Genomic DNA, 19,783 nt, shown 5'->3' on the forward strand with positions numbered 1-19,783 from the left:
CCGTCCTCGCAATAAGGGGCGCGGTTCGGCGGGCGGAGCGCGGCGTCCGGCGAGGCGGGCTGGGCGCGGGTGGCGCCGGGGGGCGCGCGGCCGCGCCATGGAGCTGGGGCCCTGGCTGAGCGCGGCGCTGCTGCTGCTGCTGCTGCTCGTGCCGCTGAGCCGCGCGGCCCGGTTCTACGCCAAGGTCGCCCTGTACTGCGCGCTGTGCGTCGCCATGTCCGTGGTGGCCTCGGCCATCTGCCTGCTGCGCCACGGCGGCCGGACGGTGGACAACATGAGGCAAGGGCCGGGGCCGGGGGCCGCTTCCGCTTCCCGAACTTTCTTCTGCCTTTCCCTCCTTCCTGCCCCGCCCGCCGCTCGCGGGCTCGCGGGCTCTCGGGCGGGCGCCGAGTGGGCGGGGGCTCCCGGAGCCGGCGTCACAGTGTCCCCGCGCCCTCGCCCGGGCGTTTGCTCGGGTCTCGCGTCGTCGCGTCCCTGCGCCCGCAGCGGGGTGCCGGGCGGCGGGCGGATTTCCCAGAGGGGCCGGCCGAGCTGAGCGCGCCTCGGTCCTGCCCTGTTCGCGGGGAAACCGAGGCCGGGACGGCGGGGGGGACCTGCCCCAGGGTCCCTGGTCGGGGAGCCCGTCGTCCTCTCTTCGTCCCCCTCCTGCCCACCGCCAGGTGATGGATGCACTTGTGCCCAGGCGCTGTGGCAGTTTCCTCTTTCCTGTCCCTTCCTCCTCTGAGGAAGCAGGGGAGGCGGGAAAGGACCTGCTCCCGCGCTGGGGAGGGGCTGGGGACTCCTGGGGTGTAGCTTCCTAGCAAAGGCAAAGAAGGGGACGGTGGCTGAAAGTTTCCTCTGGACTTGGCTTTGCCAGGCGGGGCGTGGGTAGGGTCAGGAGGGGTTGCCCAGAACAGTTGGAAGTTGCTGGGGGGATTAGCTAAGAGAAGGCCCCTTCCTGCCCTGTTTCCTTGTTTGCCCCCCAGGGCTGTTGCTACACTTCTCTCTGCCCCGTTTGGCTGCCCAGCGGGTGGCTTTTGCAATGGACTCTTGCTCTGGTGTGGGGCCCTTGTGGTCCCTGAGGTCCCCACCTCCCCCTGTGGTCACAGAGCAGTGGGTGAGAGTTTCCTGGCCTTCTGCCATCTCGGTCCTTGCCAGTGGCTGGGGGAGGCTGCTGCTGGAACTGGCCCATATGTCATGGGCCCTTCAGGACAGCCTCAGGGGCTTGTGGCTTCCCATGGAGCCCCCAAGAAGCCCCAGGTATACAGGGGGATAGTGGTGCTGTGGGGTGTGAGGACTCAGTGCAGAGGGCTGGGTGGGTGTTCAATAGGACGTTTGCGTGTGTTCTCGGTGGCCTGTCCCTGTGCCATCCAGAGGGGCCAGGCCAGTGTCCCAGGGAGCACAGATTCCAGGGCCAGCCCAGGTGTTGACTCGCAGCAGGCCTCACAAGTAGAGAGCCCTCCAGAGTGGGGAGGGCCTGTTTCCAGAAGCGGGGCCACCTCTGGGCTTGGCCCCAGGGCAGGCGGCTGGGGGCCCACCAGAAATGGGAGCAGCTTGGGGTCCTGGGATCCCCGTGAGGAGCCCCCACTTAGCACCTGGTGCTCCAGAGCAGGGACCCAGTGGGTTCAGGCGGCTCCAGGCCAGAGGACGGCATGGCGGGTTCTGAGGCCGACAGGGCATGCTGTGTCCTGGGGTGCAGGCAGGGGGCCGCCCTGACTTAGGAAACCGTGGAGTGGGTCCCCCACTTCCGAGCAGGCCAGAGGCGCCGCTTTACAAGCCCTTTCTTTGCATTTAAAGGCCCGAGTTGCCCTGCATGGCTTCTGCCTGGACCTCAAGGCTGCTTCCAGGGGCCAAATCAGAGGTGGTGGTAGGACCTGGCAGGCTACCTCCAGCTCTCCTGCCCCACTGACCCTGTCCCCTGCTCAGCCCAGAGATTCTGGCCAGCTAGGGTGTCCTCCCCAGGACCCTGAGGGCTCTGGTGGTGCTCAGATGGGGCCTTCCTGCCACCCTTCGCACCCCCGGCGGTACCAGCGTCTGGGACATACCTGCTTTGTTCCTGCTGGCATATGGGCACAGCAGGTGCTTTGTTCCTGCTGGTATGTGGGTACAGCAGGTGCTTTGTTCCTGCTGGCATGTGTGTCCCTCAGGGAGAAGGGAGGGCTGGAGGGTGGGGTAGGACTGGGGGGGAGGCCTAGGATTCCACAGCCTCCTGCCCCTGCACCCTGGGTCCGGGGCCCCTGTGAGGACGCCTGCGACTATCAGCAAGGCTGGGGGGCTCCCCAAAGTGTGGGACCATGGGGAGGGGTCAGAAATGCGGAGAATGGGATGGGACCAGGAGGATGGGGGCTGGAGAGCTGGGGAGAACAGGCTGTTGGGGACAGGCTGCCCACCCCTCATTTCAGGCCCCCTGTGGCCTGAGACCGGCCCCGTCTGTACCCGCTCGGCCACCGCAGGCGCCTTGCAGCCTTGGTCGCGAGCTGCATCTTACAGATGAGCAGACGCAACTTGCAACTAAGGCTGGGGGTGGTGCAGGGAGGAGAGGGTGACTGCCCAAGGTTCCCAACCTAGAATTAGGATTTGAACCCACTGAGGGTGACTTCAAACTATCTGCTTTCCTTTGTCCTCTGTGCCTAGCCCAGGACTAGAGGCTGAGGGTGCAGCCCTGGGCTGCAGCGGGGCTGGGGGCGGGTGCTCCTGCGTCCCTGAGCTCTCGGGGTGCAGCCTCACTCTGCACCCTGCCCTTGACTTCCATCTTCCCCCTGAGCCGAGACTGCATGGCTGGGGCTGGCCCCTCCCACGGGGTTCCAGGTGGGGGCCTTTGCCATTTGGACTAGAGTCCTGAGTGTGTAAGGAACAGTGATGGAGACAGCAAGCTCAGGCAGACTCCCTGGAGCCGGGCGGGGGGGCTGGGACCGAGGACCCCCTGCTGGTGGTGTCCACTCCTGTGTGCAGGGCTAGGGTGGGACTATAGGTCACATTTCCTCATCCCAGGGGCAGATGCCTTTGCTGCATCTGTGTGACAGGACGGCGAAGGCCAGAGATGCTGTGTGCAGTAGAGTTGGGTTCAGTGGCAGGATGAGAAAACCCTAATACCATGGGCTTAGCAATAGAGTTCACTTTCTCGTGCGCCGAGGGACACCAGCGCGGCAGCTGGCTCGTTTGCCCCACCATCCTCGGGGCCCAGGGTGCTGCCGAGCAGCAGGAGAGGAAAGGGCGCCCTCCCCGCCGAGGAACTCTGGTCTGTGCCCACGCGAAGGCAGGACCAAGTAGTCACGACAGCCCTAGCTGCAAGGGTGTCCGCGCTAAACCTCGAGGAAGGGAGTGGGCTTGTTCTGGCCACGGCGGCCAGGGGACTTCTCTGTTGGTCAAGGTCGGAAGCCGGAAGGGCTCAGCCACGTAGTTGGAATTGCCAGCCACCGCGGGGCCCTGGGTCCCCTGACAGATGCGCGAGACACAGGGCCGCCAGAGAGCCCTGCCTCTTCCCTGCTCTGGGGCCTTGGTTCTCCTGGGGTGTCAGGGGGACAGACTCCTCCCGCAGGCCCAGAAACTGGCGCTCTCCTGAGCCCTGGAGTCTAGGGCGTCTCCTGTTCCTTAGCAAGGGCTGGGAGGGCTTCCCTGGCCCCGCCTCCCTCCAGCCCCTCTTTCTCCTCATGCCCTGGCGTTCACACCCCCCTTGAACACTTGCAGGTGTTTGCACAGGCTAGAAGCCCCCCACCCCCAAGGACCTGTCACCCCCTTGTGCTCCAGCTCGTATAACAGTTGTCGGAAAACGCCCTGCTCTGCCAGGTGCCTTGCTGGGGCCTCCCACCCCTTGGGCACCATCGACGGCTCTCGGTGCCCCGCGCCAGCAGAGCTGCTCTGAACGAGCCCACCCGGCCCCCTCTCTGGGCAGAGCCCAGGCCTGGCCTGGGGGGTCTGGCTGAGGACCATGGGCCTCGGCCCACAGAGCTGCCTGAGTCTCCTGAGAGAGGCCCAGCCCAAGACTAGGAGCTGAGGGCAAAGGTCAGAGAGTGGCCTTCATGGGGACAGCTGGGCCAATAGCCTGGGTCCTGGCCTTGACCCACCTCCCAGCCACCTGGAACAAGAGCTCAGGGAGGTCAAGTGTGTTGCCGGAGTCACAGCTGGGAAGAAGGCAGCCAGGACCGCAGGCCCAGTCTGAGCCAGAACCTGAGCTTGGGAGCAGCCCAGGTGTCCTGGGGCCAAGCTCCTGCAGACCCAGGGTCCCTGTCGTCACCTCGGGGCGAGGAGGAGGACATGGGAGACCTGTGCTTAGTCACTACACAGGACGTGTCCACGACTACAACAGTGACCACGAATCCTCACCTGCATTCCCACGCCTAGGTGCACAGGGAAAAGGCTCGGGACATGTCTGAAAGAGTCCGTGCCATTTGTGGCACTTGGTTCTAGATGGCGGTCCTGGTCTGGGGTTAAGTGGAAGGCTCCTGGGTGAGGCCCAGGCGGGACAGTGAGGGACCTGGGCCTGCTCCAGGGGCCGAGTGCTGCACGGTGCAAAGCCGGCACCACTCACCCACCTGGCAGCGGTCAGCAGTGCTTCCGGAACCCTGGGCTGGGCCCTCTGCCCATCCTGGGGCCATCTGGGCTGCAGGTGACCTCGGCTTTACCCCCTGCTGAGGTGCCCTGGGGCGGCAGGGAGCCCAGGGTGCGGAGTTAGGGGCTGGAGGGTGTGGGGCCACGGTGATACCTGCCGCAAACTTTGGGGCCCTGGCTCCTTTTGGGGAGAGGACAGGGCTGCCCCCCAGTCCCCTGTGGTTGCCAGGAGGGGCTCAGGTGAGGCGGGGTGTTTGGACACAGGACAAAGCCTGGGGCGTCTGCTCTGGCCACTTTGAGCTTCCTGCTGGGACAACCCTGAGCAGACGCCTCAGCTAGCTGGGGTGGCGGCTTCTCGTCTTATAGCCCAGAAGGCCCCCCGCCCCGTGCCCTCGGCCCAGCAACTCCATCCAGCTCGGGAGAAGAGGTGGGCTCAGGCCCATCCTGCTTCCCTGCCAGGTGACCTGGGGCGCGTCACCTCCCTGCCTCACCTGTAGAGCGGTGCAATGACTGTACCTACCTGTGGGATCATTGTTGGAACCAGATACGACAAACGTCAGGCCGAGGCTGGATACGGGCCGGGGGTGGCATTTCTGTTCCTGCCTGTGGTTAGAGGCTTTTTCCACCCGGGTTCCCCGGGTGTGTCTGCAGAGCGCAGCGTGCGCCCTCTCTCTTTGCAGAAACGCTTACCGTGAGAGTGGAACTTTCCACCACTTCCACAGAAAGCCTTGAAAATACAGGACGTTAGGGGAAGGAAAATCTGCTGGTCCCATGTGTGCCACCTGCAGATGACGCTGTGTCCCATTGAGGACACTTACGGGGTCTTTCCGCTCCCGGGAGGCACCTCCACTCCCAGGCCCACCGGCCGGCTGTGCGGCGCGCGGTGACTTGGACAGAGAGAGAGCAGCTGCCCGAGGCCCCCTCTGCCCGCCGTCTGTCTGTCCTGAGGGCTGCCTGCTGGGGGCAGGGTTCCTGCTCAGTATCTCTCACAGTTAACAAAACGTGACAGGACACGACCAACCCTTCAAGGACGCAGGCAGTCCAGGCGTAAAATGAAAAGAGAGAAAAGGTCGGGATGGACGGAGCTGGGGGCTGCGCGACAGCGCGAACGCACTAATACCACGGACTGTGCACTTAGAAATGGTTATGACGATCACATGTATGTTACGCATACCCTACTGCAACGAACAAAAAAGAAAAAAGGAAACGGACAGATGCCATTGTCAGAGAGAACCGCCATCCATGTCCGGACATGGCCTAAGCCTTCCCCCCGTGCGCCTAGGCGTGGGCGTGCAGGTGAGTTCGAGGTCACTGCCGTAGGTCGTGGGCAGGTCCTGTGCAGTGACGAAGCACAGGTCTCCTGTGTCCTCCTCCTCGCCCCGAGGTGGTGACGGGGACCCTGATTTGCTCTGCCCGTCCCTGCCTGAGGACATGTAGGTGTTTTCAGATTTCCCTAGCTCTGACCACACTGGATTCTCTCCAAACCTTCTCACTACAGCCTTAGGGCAAACGTCTGGAAGAAGATCCTGAGATCAGAGAGACCAGGTTTCTTCAGGGTCTTTGCTGGGCTACGAACCTGCCCTGCAGAAACGTCGGTGTCTCTCTGGCGGTCTGTGCCAGGGCGTGGCCCCGCTCCCAGCGTCCTGGCCGCCGCTTCTTGTAATCAGGCTTTTTAATCTGTGCCAGTAGGAAGGATGAAGACAGTTTCCTGTTTCAATTTGCATTTCTTTGATTGGCGATGTGATTGGATTATTTTCCTTATTTAGTGGACATCTGTGTTTTGTCTGTTTTGTGAATTGTCTGCCTCGATGGTCTCCTCCAGTCTGCGCGGTGATCCGAGGAGCTGGGTCAAGCGGATGAAAACGCTGAGGCGAGGCCACGCGGCCACACGGCAGGCAGTTCTCCTGGCAGGTTCTCCCAGTCCTGCCAGGACCTGCCAACCTTGGCCTGCCCTCCGAGTGGAAGGGGGACAGGGGGCTGGTCTGGCCTGGAGAGGAGATGCCCTGAGCTGGCTGAGGCTGGCAGATGTGAGGAGGGGCCCGGGCTTCCAGATCCAGGGAAGGGTGGCTCACTGAGACTCAGTTTCCCCATCTGCAACATGGGTGAGGAGAGTTGACCTTCCCACTGGAGGTGTGACCGCTGCGGCTGGTTAGGAGTCTGGTCTGCAGACATAGAAGGACAAATCCTGTGTGATTCCGCTCACGCAGGTCTCCAGAGTCGGCAGAGCCATAGAGATGGGAAGTAGAAAGGCGGGGGCTGCAGCTGGGGGAGGAGAGGGGAGTCCGCGATTCGTGGGGACAGAGTTTCAGTTTGGGAAGATGGAAGGTTCTAGAGATGGATGGTCGTGATCACGGCTGCACAGCAGTGTGAATGTGCTTACTGCCACTGAACTGTGCACTTTAAAATGGTGACGATGGGGCCGGGTGCGGTGGTTCACGCCTGTAATCCTAGCACTCTGGGAGGCTAAGGCAGGAGGATCCCTTGAGGTCAGGAGTTCGAGACCAGCCTTTGCAAGAGTGAGACCCTGTCTCTAGTAAAAATAGAAAAATTAGCCGGGTGTGGTAGTGCCTGTAGTCCCAGCTACTCAGGAGGCTGAGGCAGGAGGATGCTTGAGGCCAGGAGTTTGAGACTGCAGTGAGCTACGATGACACTACTGCACTCTACCCAGGTGACAGAGTGAGACTCTGTCTCAAAAACAAAAAACAAAACAAAAAAAATAGTGGAGATAGTAAATTTTTTGTTTTGTGTATTTTACCACAATTCAAAATAAAACAGTCTGGTTTTGGGTGAAGGGCCCGGCTTTGAATCTCTGCTGTTTGGAAACAGCTCTGGGACTGGGCAGTTACTTAATCTTACCTCTATAAAGGGGACTCTTCCCTAGGGTGGGGGCTGCACTAATTCGTGTGGAGAGTGGAGCAGGGTCGGTGGCCCTCGGGTTGGTGGCCCGGCACATCCCCGCCCCCACCCCCACCAACTGCAGGGGACAGGAGGGACCCAGGGGTCCTGCCAGGAGCTCACACCATCGGGCTCTGCCTCCCGCAGGCTGAGCGCCTCATAAGCAGGTGTCCTGGCAGAGCCGCAGGGCTGAGTCCACCCTTCCTCCCTGCGCTCCTCTGGCCTGGCCAGTGCCTGCGGGAAGTCCTGGGAGGATCAGGGCTGTGAGCAGAGACTGTGCCCCTTGCACAGGCCTGGTCCCAACCACTATGGGCTGCTTGGTCGAGGCCACCTCGAGGTCGCAGGTTGCCCAGGGCAGCCCCCAGCGAGACTGGCCACCTGCTGGGAGTGGGGGCTGCCGGGGTGAAGGGGTTCAGGTCGCGGGACCCGAGGGTGTGCTGCCTCTGCTCCGGCTCTCAGTGTGGCCACACAAGTCTCAGAGCCGTCCTGGGCCTGCTGCTTCCTGAAAAGAGGGAGGCCAGGCCTGTTTGCAGGAGGCGTGAGGGGTGAGAGCAGCGCCTCTGGCTATCTGGCCGGGGAGTCCCTCGGTGGTGGCCCTTCCCTTGCTCCTTGCAGAGGTCTCCACTTGGCACTGACACTTTCTTCCTGACATGACCCTTCCTCGCGGGGGACGGTCACTCCCCTCGGTTGGGTCTCCTCCTCCCACAGGGTGTATGTGCACCTCCCCTGCTCCCCACCCCGCGCAGGGGTGCAGGGATCGTGCTCCGCCTGAGTAAGAACCAGCCCGGCCCCATTCCGCCGTCCTCACCTGGCTGCCGGGTGCACCCCTCTGGGAGGGCCGAGCACGTGGTGGTGTGGGGTGAGGCCGGCAGGCCCTGGGGAGTGGGACTGGGAGTGGGCGCCTTCCCATATGCCAGGCGTCCGACCTCCAGAGGCTTACTCGTCTTCCCTGACAGCTGGGGAGACTGAGGCAGGGCAGCAGCCTGCGGGTGGGCGAGCCAGGCCCCCAGGGCTGTCTGCTGGAGGGCTGTCTCCACCGCGTGTCACCGTCTCCCGTCCTGGGCTCAGGCCCCCGGACCTCAGTGCACTGTCGCCTTGCCCTCAGCATCATCAGCTGGCTCACGCGCACCTTCAAGTACGCATACGGCCTCCGCTTCGAGGTGAAGGGCCGGCAGAAGCTGGAGGTGGACCGGCCCTGTGTCATCGTCTCCAACCACCAAAGCATCCTGGACATGATGGGTAGGCCGGCGCGTGGGGGTCTGGTGGGAGGGGCCTCAGGCTCAGCCCGGGGAGCCTGGGGGGTGGCAGGGGCAGCTCAGAGGAGCCAGGGTGCGGCTGACGCAGGCAGGGGACCCGTGCGTCCCTCCAGCTGTAGGCCTCCCCGAGCCGGGCACTGAGAGCAGGAGGCTGGCTGTGCCTGGCGGGGCACAGGGTCTGCCAGGGGCTCTGTCGTAGCACCCCCGAGGGGCAGGAAGATACCTTGCCCAGAGAGCCGGGAGGGGCAGGATTCCAGCCAGGCCTGGGGTCAGCCCAGGCACAGGGCCCTTCCTCTCCCCCGGTGCCCGGCAGGCCTCATGGAGGTCCTCCCCAAGCGCTGCGTGCAGATCGCCAAGCGGGAGCTGCTCTTCCTGGGCCCGGTGGGCCTCGTCATGTACCTCGGGGGCGTCTACTTCATCAACCGGCAGCGCTCCAGCACCGCCATGACCGTGATGGCCGACCTGGGCGAGCACATGATCAGGGAGAACGTGAGTCCGGGCCTGGGGCTGGGCCGGGGCTGGCTTGCCCCAGAGTCTGCAGATGGCGTGCAGAAGAGCTGGGCTGTTAGCAGCAGGTCTGCCGAGAAGTGGGTTCCTTAGGAGGGGAGGGAACCCCCTCCCCGGGGCTGTGGGCGCAGCCCAGGCGGCAGCAGCTCTTCTCTGCCCCGCAGCTCAAGGTGTGGATCTACCCCGAGGGCACGCGCAACGACAACGGGGACCTGCTGCCCTTTAAGAAAGGCGCCTTCTACCTGGCGGTCCAGGCCCAGGTAGGCCAGGCCTTGCCCTCACGGGCTGGGCAGTGGGTGGGAAGCGGGTCCAGGTTGGCGTAAGGCTGATGGTGATTGCCCAGCCTGGCTGGGGCCACTGGCACTCAGGGACTTGCCACTGAGTGGGGACAGGACCTCTGCCAGCTCCTGGTCCCCTGACCCACCAAGGAGGGCAGCCCCTTCTCCCCCGACCCTGAGCGGTGACGCCTGGGGCCTGAGAGACCGCCTGCACTTGGTGGGCACCTGAGCTCTTGGGCTCTAGCGCCCACTTTGTGGGTGGCCGGCGGGTGGCCCGCCTGAGGTGGGTGGTGTAAGAGGCGAGGGCAGGGCCGGGCGCCGTAGCTCACGCCTGTAATCCTAGCACTCTGGGAGGCTGAGGTGGGTGGATCGCTCGAGGTTGGGAGTTCGAGACCAGCCTGAGCAAGAGTGAGACCCCGTCTCTACTAAAAATAGAAAGAAATTATCCGGATAACTAAAAATATGTAGAAAAAATTAGCCGGGCATGGTGGCGCATGCCTGTAGTCCCAGCTACTCAAGAGGCTGAGGCAGGAGGATCGCTAGAGGCCAGGAGTTTGAGGTTGCTGTGAGCTAGGCTGATACCACGGCCCTCTACTCCGGGCAACGGAGTGAGACTCTGTCTCAAAAAAAAAAAAAAAAGAGGCGAGGGCAGGAGGCTGGTGGGGTGACGCTGCTCGCGATCACTGGGGTGGGGTCGGGGAGTGGGCAGCGGGTCTGGACAAGCAGTGCTTTCGGTGTGGGGCACGGGTGGGCCTGGGTAGGGGAGCAGTGAGCTCCGCCTCTGCGCTCGGGGCTTTCTGGTCCTCAGCATCCAGGGGTGCAGCTTGTCCTGGGGTGTCTGGGAGCGGGTGATTCCAGGAGAGGCTGGGGTGTGTCCATCCACAGAGTGGGGTCTCCTGGTGGATGACAAGTGCCCGTCCCACCCCTGCCACTGTGCTACGGAGATTCGTGTCAGGGGAAAGCCGTCGTCTGGGGTCGGGCCTTAGGGCAGAGGTCTCAGCTTGTTCTCTTGTGACAGGTGGCCTCGGTCTAGGGAGGCTAGGTCTGGGGAGCCCTGATTCTGGGGGCTCCCAGCTACAGCCATGGAGGGCGGGGGTCCTGGGCTCTGGTCCCAGCTCTGCCCAGCAACCACCCCCTGTTCTCTGGGGCCCCGGGATGCAGGGTGCACCTGCTGGGCCTGGGGCTGACGTCACTTCCCCGTGAGAGGTGGGAGGGAGAAGGGGCCGGGTCGGTAGGTCCTGAGAGGAGAGACAGGCCAGCGTGGCCTCAGCCAGCAGACTGGCGCACTTCCTGCCCTCCCCGTCTGTCCCAGGGCTGCAGCCTACCTGCTGGTGCCCTGGGGCTCCTGCCCACCTGGGTTGATGATTAGCTCCAGGTGCCTGTCCCTGTTGGATCTGACCCTGGTGTCTTCCAGGAACACAGCAGGCTCCACCCCTCCCTGGGCCAGAGCTACCCGTCCCTGGGTTGGGGAGAGGACAGGAAGGGAGGGCTGGGCAGGGAAGACCTTGGTGACCTCTCCCAGCTACACTGGACAGGGCCCTGCGCCCCCGGCTCATGTTATGGCCCAGTAGGGGACAGACGTGAGTCCGACAAGCACCTGTGCTACCTCAGGCGGGCTGGGCTGCCCAGGCCATGGCGGTGTCCCAGGCTCCAGAGGTCAGGCGTGGGAGGCCCTGGGGCAGGGCTATGAGGCCTGCCGGGGCCAGCCCAGGCGTGGCAGGCGGGTGGCGGGGCAGGCCCCACGCTCGGCCGGGGGGCGAGGGCCCGCCCCAGATGCCGCGTCTCCCTGCCCGCAGGTGCCCATCGTGCCCGTGGTCTACTCCTCCTTCTCCTCCTTCTACGACACCAGGACGAAGCTCTTCACCTCAGGTACACACCACGTGTCCCCTGGGCACTTGCCCTGCCCAGTCCTTCATCACGGCGCTCCCGGGCCCCTGACAGAATCGTCCTCATGTCTGGGTGGCTGCTGTAGGCCAGACCCCTGCCACACAGCAACCATTTGGTGAATGAATGAATGAATGAATGAATGAACCAACCAGTCTAGAATCCCAGCTGCGGCTGGCATGGCTTCCTGTCATTCACCCTTCCCAGTGGCCCTGTGAGCTGGGTGGAAACCGAGGCTCCACGAGGGTGGCCGCATGCCCGAGTGCACACAGGTGGCTGGACGGTGTACACGGCTCGGGGGCGGCTGGTGAGCCCGTGTGTCCTGGCTCCCCATGTGGGCACATGGTACCAGGGCAGCCCGGGGCCAGCAGCCTTCCAAGCGCTGGCCAGTGGGCTTGGGGCCTGTGCCCCTTCCGTCCAGACGCGTGAGAAGGTGGGGTCAAAGGTTGAAGGGTGGTGGGCAGGAGCCAGCTCTGACCCACATCTGAGACCCTGCAGCCCCTGACCCTCTGTGGAAGGTGGAGGCACTCAGTGGGGGGAGGCGCTGAGCAGAGAGGGGCCCCGCCAAGGTAATGTTCTGGGGGGGACACGTTATGTGTGGTGCGCAGTGGTCACAGTGGGTATGGAGCTGTCAAAATCCACCAAGGACATGCCAGGAGCTGTGCGTTGCGCCATGTCAATATCGCCTCAATTATAAACAAGCCGGGGGCCAGCAGGGGCCAGGGTTAGAGCTCCCCGGGGAAGGGCAGGGCGGCCTGGGGAGAGCAGAGGCTGCCCCAAGCCGCTGACATCCACCACCCCCACCCCAGGGACAGTCACGGTGCAGGTGCTGGATGCCATCCCCACCAGCGGCCTCACAGAGGCGGACATCCCCACGCTCGTGGACACCTGCTACCAGGCCATGAGAAGCACTTTCTTCCACATATCCAAGATGCCCCAGGAGAACGGGGCCACCGCAGGGCCTGATGTCCAGCCAGCCCAGTAGCCTGGGCCACGGGGCGGGGCAGGACCTGGGGGAGGGCGAGCGGGAGGAAGGCAGCTGCAGAATGCACAAGGACCCTTGTCCAGGCTACCAAATATCACTGTGTCTGGCTCCCCCAGCTCCCCCGGCTTTCATTGGGACCCTGGAAGCAGGAAGCCCCTTCTGCCGCTGACCACAGACCCAGGCTCTTGACGTCCCCTCCAGGAGAATCAGCTGGACCCTCCCAGGCTCTGAGGCAGGGACTCGCCCCCCGTGTGCCTCCAGGGTCCGGGTTGATGTAAATCCAGACCCGAGGGTGTGGCCCACAGGTGGGCTGAGCAGGTCTTTGGGATGGCCCAGTGCCCCTCATGCCAGCCGGGGTGCCTGGGTCCAGCAGCCCAGGGCCCACCGGGGGCAGAGTTGGACTCCAGGTCCAGGCCATGGCCTGCATCAGGCCCTCAGGGAAAGGAAGGGGCTCGGGGGGTCGGGACTCCTGGTCGCGTGCACCCTGGACTACAGGGAGCCGGAAAGTGGGGTCTCCTGTTCCACCAGCCTCGAGGACCTGCGGTCAGTATTGCACTCGCTGTTTTTATAAAGGAACTTCGGAAGCGCGTGTGCACTGTGGTCACTCGGGTGGGCGGGGCTGCCTCAGGCCTCTGACTAGGGATGTGTGTTTGTTTTCCGGGCTGCCGCCTCCACCCCTCCAGACTGTGGGGCCAGCTGCCCCCCCAGGGGCCCAGGTGCAAGCACCCCCCATCCCTGCACAGAGCTCCCTTCCAGGGGCGGGGGCACCGCCGCCCTGTAACACTTCCATCAGTGGGAGGGCGTGATGGCATGGGGGAGGTGCTGTCGCTGTGGGCTCCCAGAATCCACCTCCTCCGGCCCTTGGTAGTGGGCCTGGGTGGAGTGGCCAGGAGGGGCGGGCACGGCCCCCAGTGCCAGGGGGAGGAGGCTCGTCTTCCCAGGTCCCCCATCCATCCATTGACGCAGCAGCTCAAGTCTTGTTTTTATTCTGACAAAAACCAGGGCAGAGGTCCCCCTCCAACCCAGCCGCCGCCTCCAGACAGGCTGCCCAGTGACTGCCACCGGTCCCTGGCTCTGGGTAGGGAGCCTCGTACCGTCCCGGCACCACCCAGGGCCCTGGGAAGCTGTCGGGGTGCCGGGGTGGATTCGCACAGAAGACCCTCAGGCCCACCCCGTGCCGCAGTCCTGGGCGCCTCCTGGGCGAGGGGAGAGGAGAGGGCCCTTCCCCGCCTTCCGCCGGCACCGCCAGGGCCGGCAGCTCTGTCTGGCCCGGGTCGAGAGTCAGGCCTTGGCCGGGCCAGTCACGACTCCTTCTTGCAGGAGCCTAAGGTTGGATGAGGGTCAGAGGTCAGAGGTCGCAGCTCCAGGCCTGTGGCCACCCTGCCCCACGGGGGTCCCAGGCTCCCGGGTGCTCTGGGCACGTGACTGGCACTCACAGGACCCCAACTGCTCCTCTAGGAAGGAGATCTGCTCGCTCAGGGAGTCGATGCGGCCCAGCTGCTGCAGGGAGTGCGCCAGGAGGCTGCCGGGGTCCGGGAGCCCGTGCTCGAGCGCCTGCGAGGCCAGGCTGTGCAGCGGCACCAGCAGCAGCTGCAGCTTCTGTGGGGGTGTGGAAGGCGGTGTGGCCTGTGGGCAGCAGCTCACCCTCTCTGTTCGGGGAGAATTTCAGGACCCTGGCAAGGGGCCTAGCTGTAGGGCTCTGGGTGTCCACTAGAGGGGCCGCTGTGCCAGAGGCCTGGGACGGGGCCGGGGGTCCCAGCCTGGGACCCCTGGCAAAGGAACTAGGAGCGGTCACCAGGCTGCGGCCAGTGGGAAGACTGGCAAGAGCACTTTGTCCATGTGGGCGGGGGATGAGCCCTCGGCCTGGGGGAGGCCAAGCTTGGTTCCTCCTGTCCTGGGGGTCCCAGTCGATGGCGACTGCCCCTGCCAGGTGTGGAGTCCGCAGGGCCCTGGGCTGTCAGCGGCAAGGAAACCTCCCTGGGGCCAAGGTCTTCACAGACCCCCCATGAGCCCCACAGCCGTCCTGCGGGTCGGAGCCACGTCCTGGGGACCTCGGAAGGTGGTGGGCCTCGCCCTGGCCTGGCCCGTGCCCCGGCCTCACCTCCTCCAGCAGGTCCAGCCTCGACTGCAGCCGCTGCACTTCCTCCTTCACTGCACCGTCCACTCCTGGGGGCAGAGCCCGGGGACAGTCTCAGGCCTGTGGCCAACCCCACTGTCCACCAGGAGCTGGCCTGGGGGTCTGGGGCCCTGCCCCCACCCACACATCGTGCTGTGTGGCTCTGGGCAGACGCAGCCCACCCTGCCTGTCGGGGTGCCGGGGTCCCGGCTGCACTGCAGGTGGTCCGAGCCGAGTTCTGAGCTGAGCTCTTGGTGCTGGGCTGCCGACGGCGCATTATTACTCACGGTACGAGTTTGAAGTGTCACAGCGCGTACCAAAAGTAATAATGTCCCGTCACCAGCAGAGGTGCGTCTTCCAGGCTGCCAGCTGGCACACCGACGGGACCCCAGGGTGGAGCCTTTCACTTTGTTGGCTGAGATGAGGCCCCTGGGCAGCCCTCCCCCCAGAGCCCTCGAGAAACCCTATCGGGGACCCACCTGCCTTCCACCCTGTGGCAGCCGCCCACCGGCTGAGTGCCTGGCTCACCCCTGTGACGCACACCCACCTGCCTGCTCCCCAAGCCAGACACAGCAGCGGGGGGTGGGGGAGGTTACCTGTCGTGGGGCTTGGGGCCACCCTGGGGGGCCCGCCCTTGGGCAGGCAGAGTGTACCGTCTGCAGATGGGCATGGGCTGTGCCCCTCCCAGCCCTGGCACCAGTAACTGCCCTCAGTGTTGACACAGCGCTGGGGACAGCCACCCCCTCCAGTGCTGCATTCGTCCACATCTGCAGGAAACGGGGGTGTCAGATGCAGGAGGAGGGGGTCCACGCATACGGACCCCCCTGGAGACACACCTGTTAATGGGTCACTGTTTTGGCCAGCAGTGACCCCAGGACATGCAAGCAGGTGCCCAGGAGACCTTTCCAGGGCCTCCCCAGAGGGCAGAGCCAGCCTCACCTGACTGGCAGGTGTCACCCTGCCATCCTGCAGGGCAGCGGCAGCGGCCTGGTTGGACACAGCTCCCTCCGTTCTGGCATGGTGGCTGGCACACTGCTGTGGGTGGGGGAGGCCAGTCACTGACTCCGAGGGTCCCCAGTGCTCCATGGGGGTGGCAGCCAGGGAAGGGGGTACTCAGCGGCTAGGATGCGCTTTGCTCAGGGTTAGAGAGGAAGGAAGCAGATGCCATGCTGGCCGTCTGGGGCGGCTTCCCTCCTAAACGATGCTGGGTGCTGCAGGGCCACCGCTCTCACCTGCTCCGCAGGCCCGGGGGAGCCCACCGCTCCTCTTCCAGCCGGGGCAGCAGGCGTAGCGCGGCCTGGCGGGGGCCGGCGCTGGGCTGTGGCGGTAGGCGGTCCTGTAGATGGTGCTGTGGGGCAGGCATGCAACTCAGAGGGGCAGCACGCCCTCCCCATCTGCCGCCTCCTGGGCACCTGGGGCCATCTCTCTGAGTGGGCAGGGTCACCCTAATGTGTCCCCAGAAGTCTCCCTGAGGGACGGCACCGAGGGTCACTGACCAGCAGTCACTGCACCCAGGTGCTGAGCAGGACCCTGAGGGACGGCAGGAAGCCCCAGCTGAGCCGAATGGAGCAGGGGCAGTGCCTGGGCCTGCGTGTGGCCCCCGGCCTGGAGCCTCCTACCACGGGGCCCAGAGGGCAGGCTTGCCTGGGCCGTGGCGGGTCGCGGCAGAGCTGGCTGCTGCTTCACCCTGCACTCTGAGAAGCCGAGCGCTTCTCACATGTCTCGAAACCTAGATCCCCTCCCCCAGCAGGGCCAGCGGGGAGCAGGGGGGCTCAGGAATCTGGGCTTTTACCAGGTCTCCGCCTGCCTCCCGAGTGTTTCTGGGCTAGGGGAGGTGGCGGAGTGCCCCACACCAGGAACAATGACCCCGCCCAGGGCTGAGAACTAGCGCCCCTCAGGTGGGCAGGACCGGACATCGCAGGGTCTCCGTCTGTGTCTGCCGGGGTGACAGGCAGGTGCAGAGAGTCAGGCATCATCCCAGAACTCGCAGCCGGTGATGCCAGAGAGAGGTGAGCAGCCCGAATGTGGAGGGGTGAGACGGGACGGGCGACCCTCTGCAGGCGGGCAGGCCCTTTGGGTTGATGTCCTTGCAGACGGGCCAGGGTGCGGGACGCAGACTAGTGCTGGAGGTTATTATGTGACATCCTCGCACCCAGACTGCTGAGACGGAGGCAGCCAGCCTGGGAAGTCCGTCTCAGCAAGTCCTCACCGCTCTGGCCTCGGTTTCCCATCTCAGGGCCCAGGGTTCGCCGCTGCCAGGCAGGCCGATGTGTGGCAGATGGGGCAGCCTGGGGGGCTGGGGCTGGGCGGGCTTGGCGGCAGGGGCACCCACCGGTAGGTGCTGCAGGCTCGGTGCCCGTCGCAGGTGGTGAGGAAGGGCTGGTACACACGCTGCACGAAGGACTCAGGGACGGGGCCCTGGGGAACCCCGATCGCACACACCCTGCGGCTGTGGGGGTGGGGGCCGGAGGTCAGCCAGGGAGCCCCAGAACCCAAGGGAGCTGAGGACATGAGCCCACAGGGAACCCCTCAAGTCCGGGGGCTGCCTTGGGGAGGGGCTGAGGGCTCTTAGCTGCACCCCCACCCCCGGCACCCAGAGGCCCTCGCCCTGCTCACCCTGGCCGGTAGACGTGCTCGGTGCCGCCCGCTCCCAGCACCAGAAGCCACACCAGAAGCAGCTCCTGGGAGCCCCACATGGCCCGTGTCTCCGGAGTGGACGGCCTTCTCCTCTGGGCAGCCTGTGGCACACGGCATGACCTTGTGAGCCCCCGCAGATGCTCCTGCAACCCAGGCCTTTGGTGCAGTCTGTGCTCTCGGTGCACGATGCCTGCCCAGCTTAGCGCTTTTCAGGGGCCTCTCGCCAGTTGGGGGAGCCCCCACGGGCCGTGCCAGGTCTCCCCACCCTCAGGCCCACCTCTTTGAGCTAGGCTGGCCCCTCACCAGCCACAAACAGCTGGGCCTGGGGGCCGCAGAAAGACGATACCGCCCATAGCCCTTGGGGCAGGAACCATCTGGACCCTGCTGGGCTTGGTCTGGGACACCCAAGGGCACCTGAGGCTCCAGGAAAGATGACTCCAGGAAGGTGGGCCCAGGGCCTGCATCTGGACCCCTTCCTCCCTCCCAGCTGGTCTTGCTGCCCTCCTTGTCACAGCACGGAGGGGCGAGCTTGCCCCTCTCAGTCTGTGAACGGGGTTTCAGTGGGCAGAGCTAGAGCTCAGCCCAGCCCAGCCAGGGGCCTCTGGACTTCATTTTTTCATCTTCCAAACGCAGAGCTGGCCCCCAAGGGTGGCTGGGGGGTCCCATTGGGGTGCAGGTGCCTGGCACGTGAGCTCACCAGGCAGGAGCTGTGATGGGGTGTGCACATTCGGAGATCCCCGGAGGGGGTGGCATACATTTAAGAGGGGGTCACTCCCAGGCTGGCATGTGTGCGAATAGGGCAGGGCTCCCAGGGCAGAAGCCCCATCAGGCGCACATCTGGGGCTAATGGGGCAGCCCCTCGATGGATCACTGGAGCCGGTCTCCAACCCCCTCCTGGCTCCAAGTAGGAGCCAGAGAGGCTGGGTGAGGCTTCCGGGGAATGTGAGAGACTCCAACCCAGATGTAATGGTCTGTGACAATGCTGAAGGGACTGGGGGGTGGCTAGGTCCCATCCTGTGTGCAGTCAGAGGTCCAGGAAGCTAAGGATCTCCCTGCCATGCACTGGGGGCCCCACCCAAGGCCTCTCAAGGGTGCTCCCCAAAGTGTCAGGCTCCTCCCAGGTGGGCTGTCCCGCCCTGCGGGGTCCCCAGCAGTCAAGGGCCAGGAGACGGGGGAGGTGGAGCCTGGGGTAAGGCTGTCCCCTTGTCTGGGACTGTTTCCTCAGACACCACCAGGGTCTCCAAAGCCTCTCTGGTTCTGACAGTCCTTCCTACAAACAGTGACACCCACGAGCGGTTACTGAACCTTCCCACTGGCCAAGCCCACCCCGTGGGAGAGCGATGCCATGCCTGCCGGCTTTGCCCGGGCAGTCGCTGGTCAGTCAGTTGGGGCCACGCTCTGGCTACTGCATCACACCGTCGGGGTAGGGAAGGCAGCTGGGGGAGGGGCCCCCATGGGCTGGAGAGGGAGGGAGCGCAGGGTGTTGGGACTTAGTTTGGGGGCAGTGGGGCATCCCAGCAGTTTCTGGGCAGGGGCCGATCCTGCTAGTCAGAGCTGGTGGGGAAGATTAACTCTGTGGGGTGGGCCCTGCCAGGAAGGAAGAGGTCGCCGGGATGGGCAGGGGGTGCCAGAGCTCCACAGCCCCCGCGCCGGCCCCCTGGGCCTGGGGAGGCCGATCCCCTGGGGGAGGATGTCACTGCCCTCCCCAGCGGCCGTGCAGAGCACCGCTGTGACTGCGGAAAGCTGTCTGGAAAGGGAACCGCGCTGGAGAAGAGGAGACACTCAATTTTTGAAAGTCATGCTTTTCCCCAAGGCCGAGGCGGCCTGGCGCTGCCGCGCGCGGGGATCCGCGAACCGCGCTCCCTCCGGTGTCACAGCGGCGGCCGGGCGGGCGCGGGAGCGGGGGGCGGCTGGCGCGCAGGCGGAAAGCTGCAGTGTCCCGGTCCCCGCCAGCGTGACGCGGGCCCTGCCCGCACCTGCCGCCCACCTGCCGGCCCGAAGTCCCCGCCGAGGAGAGCGACGCCGACGCCAGCGCGGGGCTGTCCCGACCCCCCGACCCGGAGGGCGCTACGGGCGACGGGACCCGCGGGGGCGGGCGCAGGCGGGGCGAGCCCGACGACCAGCCCGCGCGGCCCGGGGGCGCAGCGCGACATCCCGGGGCGGCCGCCGGGCTGCGCCGCAGGGTCGGGGCCCGGGAGCGGGTCAAGCCGGGCCGGGGAGGGCCGCACCGCCCGGCACCGGCAGGGGGAGCCGTCTCCCAGGCCGCCGGCCCATTCTCCGGACCGGCCGCCGGGCCGGCCCGGGCGGGAGTCACGCGTGCAGGCCCGGCGCGGCCCTCCGTGCGCCCCGGGACGCTCTCCTCCCGGTCCCCGCGGTCGCTCTGCGTCGCCCGGCGGCCGCCCCCAGTTCCGCGACAGCAGGGTCACCGTCGCCGCCCCCCCGGGTTCCGATGGTCCCGCCCCCGCGCCCAGCCGGCGGCCGGCAGACCCCCACCCGGCGCCCTCCTCCGCGCCCCCGGCCGGGCGCCCGGCTGCCTCCGCACTCACCGCCGGATCCGGGGCGCGCACGCGCCGCCACCGCCGCCGCCGAGCGAGCCCGCGCGGTGGGGGCCTTGAGCCCCGCCCCGCCCCGCCCCTCACGGACGTGGCCCCGGGGAACCCCGATCGCACACACCCTGCGGCTGTGGGGGTGGGGGCCG

At 65.6% G+C, this 19,783-nt stretch overlaps 2 protein-coding genes across 3 annotated transcripts in view; one reads left to right on the plus strand and one right to left on the minus strand.

Annotated features, from left to right (window-relative positions):
• Nucleotides 1-6: 6 nt before the first annotated feature.
• On the plus strand, nt 7-12,915 carry AGPAT2 (1-acylglycerol-3-phosphate O-acyltransferase 2). Its single transcript, XM_012644647.1, has 6 exons — nt 7-279; nt 8,528-8,661; nt 8,992-9,167; nt 9,350-9,445; nt 11,260-11,332; nt 12,157-12,915. Exons 1-6 carry the CDS (start codon nt 98-100, stop codon nt 12,330-12,332), a joined length of 837 nt encoding a protein of 278 aa, XP_012500101.1. The 5' UTR covers nt 7-97; the 3' UTR covers nt 12,333-12,915.
• A 399-nt stretch (nt 12,916-13,314) lies between these two features.
• EGFL7 (EGF-like-domain, multiple 7) overlaps nt 13,315-19,783 on the minus strand; it is a 9,062-nt gene continuing 2,593 nt past the window's right edge. Inside the window, exons 1-9 of one of the 2 annotated variants that reach the window (XM_012644648.1) lie at nt 19,632-19,672; nt 17,065-17,186; nt 16,781-16,897; nt 15,681-15,796; nt 15,388-15,483; nt 15,045-15,215; nt 14,434-14,498; nt 13,769-13,931; nt 13,315-13,656 (exon numbers count right to left, since the gene is read on the minus strand). In XM_012644648.1, coding sequence (XP_012500102.1) covers nt 13,634-13,656; nt 13,769-13,931; nt 14,434-14,498; nt 15,045-15,215; nt 15,388-15,483; nt 15,681-15,796; nt 16,781-16,897; nt 17,065-17,144 — 831 coding nt within the window. In that variant the 5' untranslated portion in view covers nt 17,145-17,186; nt 19,632-19,672 and the 3' untranslated portion in view covers nt 13,315-13,633. Of the gene's footprint in view, nt 13,657-13,768; nt 13,932-14,433; nt 14,499-15,044; nt 15,216-15,387; nt 15,484-15,680; nt 15,797-16,780; nt 16,898-17,064; nt 17,187-19,631; nt 19,673-19,783 lie in introns of those variants that run through there. The other variant, XM_012644649.1, reaches the window with a different exon arrangement.

This window comes from Propithecus coquereli, unplaced genomic scaffold (genome assembly GCF_000956105.1).
Source record: "Propithecus coquereli isolate 6110/MARCELLA unplaced genomic scaffold, Pcoq_1.0 Scaffold2166, whole genome shotgun sequence".
NCBI lineage: Eukaryota > Metazoa > Chordata > Mammalia > Primates > Indriidae > Propithecus > Propithecus coquereli.